The sequence below is a fragment of the Branchiostoma floridae genome, chromosome 13 (assembly GCF_000003815.2).
Source record: "Branchiostoma floridae strain S238N-H82 chromosome 13, Bfl_VNyyK, whole genome shotgun sequence".
Lineage (NCBI taxonomy): Eukaryota > Metazoa > Chordata > Leptocardii > Amphioxiformes > Branchiostomatidae > Branchiostoma > Branchiostoma floridae.
This window is the reverse complement of record NC_049991.1, coordinates 1,453,300-1,460,754: the sequence shown is the minus strand read 5'-3', so window position 1 is coordinate 1,460,754 and position 7,455 is coordinate 1,453,300. Positions and strand designations below refer to the sequence as shown.

The 7,455-nt window shown below is 39.2% G+C and overlaps 1 protein-coding gene across 1 annotated transcript; it reads left to right on the top strand.

Moving 5' to 3' along the window:
- Positions 1–1,868: 1,868 nt before the first annotated feature.
- LOC118429526 (transmembrane protein 11, mitochondrial-like) lies at positions 1,869–4,654 on the top strand. Its single transcript, XM_035840026.1, has 2 exons — positions 1,869–1,958; positions 3,700–4,654. The coding sequence occupies exons 1-2, from the start codon at positions 1,942–1,944 to the stop codon at positions 4,262–4,264; spliced, it is 582 nt and encodes a 193-aa protein (XP_035695919.1). The 5' UTR covers positions 1,869–1,941; the 3' UTR covers positions 4,265–4,654.
- The last annotated feature ends 2,801 nt before the right edge of the window (positions 4,655–7,455 follow it).

Genomic DNA, 7,455 nt, shown 5'->3' with positions numbered 1-7,455 from the left:
AACCACCGCGAACATTTAATCTTTTACATTAAAACTCTGCATGGCAGATTCCCCCTTGAACAATTTTCCGACCATACCGCGAAAGTGACCGCGAAATTAAATCCCTTACGGACATTTCCCCTTTCACAGCAACTCTATGCAGCGATATAGAAGAAAGCAGTATTCAAATACAAGTATTTCGTTGATGAACACAAGTTTTAGATTAAAAAGATTACGTAATGTTAAAATGAACTCTTGAAAACTAAAGAACTGACGTTACTAAGTTAGTAAAGAAAACAAGCTCAAAACGGAGATTTATTTTTGGCTTCCTCTTCCTCTTACTTGTTTGCGACATTTCCTGGCCAGGAATAACAGGTGGTCGTTGAGGCTCTTGTTAGTCTTTTTGCAAGGTAAATGACATTCATTTTAACAAAGTACGCAAAAACGTCTTCATATGACGGACAGAGTAACCAAAAAAGCATGCGACCTGTCTTGTACATTGGCACAAAGTGAGTTTATTTAAGTGCGCTGTACTTCTTGTTTTAATGTATCCTATGTATATCGCTGCCTTTTTGTTTTAATGTATCATATGTATACCATAGGTATTGCTCTCTTTGACATTAACAGTTCGTTCAGTGGTGAGTTTTAACTTTGATACACGAGAGGGTACACATAATAATGCTTTGTTGAACTTGAAGACTAGAATATCTTCCGCTCCTATTCCCATTTTGTGAAATCATACTTTTCCTACAATCGGTTCGATATTGCAACCGGACATGATCTCAAACCACACATGGAATGACTGTCATAAAACAATACCGGGGATAGACTGCGCCTTTTCCGGAGCGTGACATAACGTCCGTGACGCCAATGAGATCACCATTCTGAAATTTTTAATTAAAGACTTTTTGGTACTATTGTCCTTTTCCCCTATGAATACACAGCAGTCATATCATGATGCGGTGACTTTGACTTTTTATTTGGGTCCAGAATTAGCTTTTCTCCGTAGTGAGTCCGTATGGTCTTAGACATGAAGTACATCAAAACAACATGACATGGCAGACTGGGACACTATAGAACCATGCTTTGCCAAGTATATATATAGTGCAATGCATTTTTGCTACGGTCCGCGTTTGTTTAAAGCACAATTGGACACGTCTACTTTTGTGGACGGTAACCAAACTGGGTTCTTTTCCATATGCCACCTTGTCAATAGATTGCTAATAGATAAATATGCCACAAAAATTCCAAGAAATCATTCTGGACAATCTGGCATGCTTTCTGTAGCCTGGTATCCAGCCGTATTATAGCTCCCGAGTCTCTTCTGCGAACAGGACAGAAGAGACTCGGGAGCTATAATACAGCTGGATGCCGGGCTACTGCTTTCTGTGGTATCCCGTTCACCAAGAAACTAACTGACCAACAAGTGCATGGTAGATGTGTATATTATATCCTGCTCAGTAAGTCCTATTAACTAGGTGTACAGGTAAGCTATCACGTCGAGCCTTCACGCTTATATAGGCCAAGCAGAGGTTGGGAGCCTTTCGTTTTCTGGGCGCAGTACTACTAATTGCGACCTCTCATAACTATATTGAGTTGTCCTTCCGGAGTTAACATTTTCAAAAATTGTTGGCGAAATATCTTCTTATACAGACCCTTAACTTAGTCTTTGTTTTATTCGCATTGGCCCATGGATCTAAGCTTTCTAAAAAATGTACACACTTTTTCCTATCTAGCGCTACTGTAAAATAAGTAAAATGTCAAAACAGTACGGAAGTCTTTGTCAATAATATCTACATATTAGCTACACTTTCTGTACGCACGTATGTAATTCTGTCCGTTCTCTAAGGGCTAAAAACGGGGCCGTCATATAAAGTCTCCATCTTTCCTCCCAACATCTGCTCGGAGATTGCCGCCCACGAAAGTTCCTTTCTCGTTAGGGGGTCCATCATCATCATCAATATGGCGGAAGGGGGAAGGTGAGTTTCTTGGTTTTCCCTCCAATTTCCCCGAATTTCTCCTCTGACAGTCCATATTTTGCGTGTTATGCACCCTAGTGTTGCTGCATATAAAATTAGAAATGATTCTAGCTGTTTTTGCGGTTGTTTGGATGTCTTAATTCCTTACAGGAGGCCATTTTTGGTGACATTTTTTACCGGCATCTGGTAACCTCCGGGGTTACCGCAGGTCATCTGGTGACCTTGTTTGAAATTATCGCCTTGTGACCTACATTTTTGGCTGTATAAATCTTCTTAAGACGTGATGGAATTCAAGAAAGGGACCCTTGTGTCTCCTTAACGGCCTGAGGATAATTTAATTAGTCCCGTATTCGTCAACTGTCGATCATCATAAATTGTCACAGGTCTTGCATAACGTCCGAGGCTATCAAGTGAAAATTATACAATTTGCAACCTGTTTGCAAAAGGAGTCGCTCAATTTGCAATGTCCAGGTTATGAAAGATTGTGTTTTCGCTTAGTCCATTTTTGATTGTTTATATAATACGTTCTATCAATTGTTACCATACTCTTGTTAGTAAGAAGGTCACCACTAGAGTCTAGACTATCTTCTTGGCTCAGATTTGTAAATGAGATCAGCATGCACCAGTGCATGCCCAAATGTGTCTGTTCCAGTTGTTAAACATAGTGTATCTCAAACTGTGTCTGACAGGGAGGCACTAAGCCAACTTTCATAGGTATGGGGAGATAAGCTTGTATTATTTTAGAACTGGGACCGCGTGGCACGATCGGTGGCGCATTGTTCTCAGGCCCAAGAGGTCCTGGGTTCGAATCCGCTTGCCGTGTCACCGATCTTGTGCCCTTGGGAAAGGCACTTTACACGACTTTCCTCACTTAACTCAGGTGTGAATGAGTACCTAGCTGCGGCTAGTGGCAGTGAAAGGCCATAGGGGCATGTTCGGGCATGACGCACCCGCCATGACACAGCCATGACACATGAGTCAGGGGTAGGAGGAACCCCTTGCATCCTTGGTTGGAAGTCCTCCTACTAAGGAGACGGAAACTCCAAACAACAAACCTGCATCTGCTGGGGCCGTCTTACACGTTGCATACAGTTGCCCCTGTAGGACTTGCGCCAGTGGATGAGAGGGTGGAGAAGTATGTGCACACCCCTCCTTCACCTTAAAAAACCAAGTGCAGGCCAAGCAGATGGGTCGCCTTAAAACCCGTCTGCCTACCATTGTCTTCCGAGACAGACGGATGCCAACAGCATTTTAAAACTTAATTTGCAACTCTTACGGATCGAAGGAGAGTATGTAAAAAGAAAATGTAACGTTACCAGGTGGATAAAGAAATTGCTTAATCTGTATGGCTATTGATCATGACAGGATGATCCTATTCAGAGCAAAAATGATTTCGTGATTGAAAAGAAACAGCTTGTTAATAGTGCAAAAAAATTGTCATTGACAGAAACATCCTGACAATAGCCTTTGACTTGCAGAATACCTTTAAAATTTAAAAAAAGGAAAAAAAAAAAGAAATGCTTACAGTAACCTTGAATACTGGTTTCAATGCTTGCACAAAAGGTATCATTTCATAAAGTAGTCTTTTTGGAATTGTGTATGTTGGATAGATGCAAAGATGGAAGGATGCCTACAGATACAGATATATTATTGGATAGAATAAGAAATGACCTCTTTGAAACAGGGAAGGCAATACCTTATAGTACTGAAGATTGACTCTCTGTGTTGTTTTTTTTCACAGCAAAGTCTCCACATTCCCAGAGTGTGCTATCATCCATGAAATCTACGATGGAGAAAACGCTGAGGAACAATTTGAGTACGAACTCGAGCGTGCGTTGGAGTCTGGCGTGCCGTATATCGTGGTCGAGCCGTCCAGACTTGGGGACGAGACAGCGCGGTGGATTATGATCGGGAACTGTCTGCACAAGACCGCCGTCCTCGCGGGACTTTCGTGTGCCCTCTCCACAGCCATTCCCTCGGACTACATGTTTGGACACTTGGGGTTACCCAGCGTTCCCCGGTTGCTGGGCACGACGTACGACGTCTTCAGTCTGTGCTCCGGCGTGGTGAGTTTCGCCTGCGCCGCTCTGTACGAGGTCTCGTGGCAGTCCGACCCCTGCTGTAAGTACCAAGTGGAGTACGACGCGAGGAATCTCGCCGGGCTCCCGCTACACTCGCTCACGTCTGCGTCACCGGTAGTGCTCGTGCGTAAGGATAACACGGCGAGGCGGAGATTACACAGCGTCTGTACCACGGTGGCCGCGCTATGTTGCGGGCTACGCATCTATCGCTGGTACTTCCAATGATGTCATCGGTCTTTCATATTTCACCCCGCAGGGCGTATGGGAAAGATTTAGAAAACCAGAGGTCTACATGCTTCTGTGACTTTGAACATGAGGTGTGTGTACCAACAAGAACTATTAAAAAAATACTAGGCCTTCCATTGGGAAGAGTTCCATCTCCATAGCAAACAATACAGACATTTGTGAAAGTTTGGCTGATGAGAGTAATACGGAGGGTTTTTTTTCTGTGCATGTTGAAGAGTAGAATACGGTTGGTGAATGCTGTGTGTAGTAGTCATCAACCAGATACAAGGATGGTCCAGGTTTCATCACAATTCCATATTGACATACTCTGTAAAATAAATAGCTATTTGATTGTCCTTTCAGAAAATAAAAATGTTGAATCTCTTGTAAGCTGGCTGGTTGCTTTTCTTTGGTATTATTACACACATGTTTAGTATATACTTTGTATTTGATATCACTATGCTTGAAATAATATCCATGGATGTATATACACTTGTGTGCATGCAAAATTGTGCAATCTATTATTGGGTGGACTGACTACTCTCTTTTTGCAGCTAGAGGCTGAATTACGAGGTGCTTATAATATGCGGGGCTAAATTGCAAGAGTCTGGAGCAGCTGCCATTTGGCGCTAACTCTGGTGACCACAATACGACAGTAATTGTCCCAGTTGCGGACATAGGACTGAATGTTTTGAACAACACACACCGGGAAGGACCTCTTACTACTTTTAAGTTACGACTATGGGAACGCCTAGATATTTGTATTTACATGTAGGTATGTATATAATTGTACACTTTGTCTACTATGCAGAAAATTCTTGATATTTAGTTGTCCAAAAGTTTAACTATTACTGAAGTTAACTATAGAATTCAAGCTCAAGCTCTGCTGACATCCTACTTTATATGTTTATTTTGTTTACTCAAAAAATCAGTAGTGCACCTTTTCCCAGAATTGAATTTCAAACCCTGCTATTACAAGTATCTTCCAAGATAAGGCCACACCAATTTAATTTCTTGGTTCACGGATTCGCTCGCTCCTATTTTTTGGAAAAAAAAATAAAAATTACCAATCAGCAAATTTTCACCAACTTTCTGGTGTAGCAAACATAAAAACTGACACTACTTTTGTAATTTTCAATGTACAGGTGCTGTTACTGTACAGTAGTAGACTAAGTGTTTTTGTACTTTTTTCAAGCACTTTTTTTTCTGTATGTTTGGGATTAGCCCTTACTTTTACCCGAACCATTTTACAATTTTTATTTTTATTTCGCCCTCTCGCTCCATATTTTTTATGAAAAAATCCGTGAACCAAGAAATTAAATTGGTGTGGCCTAAACTGATAAAGTATAAAAACGATTTGAATCATTTAAGTTCTTTGGAATCAGTAACATAAAAACAATTTTTCTCAAGGGTGAAAGATACTTTATTGTGTGGAAAGTTGGGCTTAAAATGTTCCCAAAATCTCAGTTGAAATCAAGAATTCATTATTTATACCTTGTTTACTTCATGTAGGAACAAATGAAAACACAGATACTCAATGTTCAATTTATATATGATATACTCTTATTTAAACAAAATTAAACAGACATACTCACATCACTGTATTTGTATTACCATGATTGCCATTTTCAAGGAGAATTCTATGAAGAATTGGGGTTGATGATTAGAACTACCGATATCACTGCACAGTATCATGTAAGGTTTGTCATGTGTTTGGTACCAGTTCTACTTAAACAGTTGAACTATTCCCCATATTTGGCCTCTCTTATGACTGCCTCAAAGTAGATAAATAATAACACCGGAGGGCACTAGTTCTGATTTTTAAACTCAATGTTCAGATTTATAAAGATAACAATATGCAGAGTAAAGAGTAATAACATTTTTGTACTTGTACTTTTGTAGCTGTACACATTCTCTATTTGACAATTAATAACAAACTTAAGGATAATATAATGTCCTATTTGTGATCAACAAAAAAGCTGTCTACATACTTCCATTAGATTTTTAGTCTATGAATAATAAGCATCAAGGCTAAAATAGATCATACTAATTGTAGCAGCCCTCAGATTAATCTGCCCAGTCCATTTCTGTCCCCTTTTTGCAGAATGGTGTGTTCCACCTGAGCCAGTTGGTAACTTTACTTTAATGGAACAAACCATTCTTGAAGGGGGTACCTCAAATCTGATGTAGCATATTAAAGAATAGTACATCATGATTATGTATTGTACATTTTGGATTGCAAAAGCCCCATAATGTTCTCTCCAGTTACAATGGTCGAACAGTAGCAGATGACAAGATATTGGTTAATTTCAATCAAAAACATTCTGCTTTTTCTGATGCCACAAACCACTTTTCTCTTTTCAATACTATATTGTATGGTGTGTGTTATCATTCAGCCAATGTAGTTATCTTTTTATCATGCTAAAGTAAAAAGTACATTTTCCAACTCCTGGTATACCATGCAAATATGTACAACATACATAACTTGACACAGAACTTAATCCTATTTGGCAGATTAAATGTACTTTATCAACATTTTTAATAAATCCAACCTTGTCCTTTTGAATATCTCATTTCTCATATTATATTGCTTGAAGTAAATCATTTTCTTTACCACTGTCATCTTTACCTTAGAAGAAACATAAGACAATTTAATGGCATATCTAGATTACTTTAATTTCACTGAACCTAACATACCACCAAGAGATACACCTATGAAGTTATCACAAAGATGGAAAATCACATAAGCTAGTAATCAAGTGCCAGTCTTTTGCATAACAGGTCAATATGTCAGGTAAGTATATTCTTCTTATATCTAATTACACCTACTGAATTCACAAAATAAAAAAGTAGACATGTTTTCTTCATCCTAATTGGTCATTTCATGCTAGTTCCTCACCAATGTCTTCCTGATGATTGGTCAATTCAAAGTTTAACAGTTACCATATTGATGTGTCCTTTCTTCTGATTGGTCAAAGACCTCCACAACATCCAAGCTACAAATTTAATTTCTTTGGTAACATAATGAAAAAAAATGTTGACCTTGTGTTATACAATGTACACAGCTCCCAGTAGTCACAATCTATGGCTAAAACAAATAACATTGTTGTCTCCTGATTTTGCAGTTTGAGTATTATCATTGACAATTACATGCAAAAATTTGTGACACTGACTAGAATTTTGTGTACCCA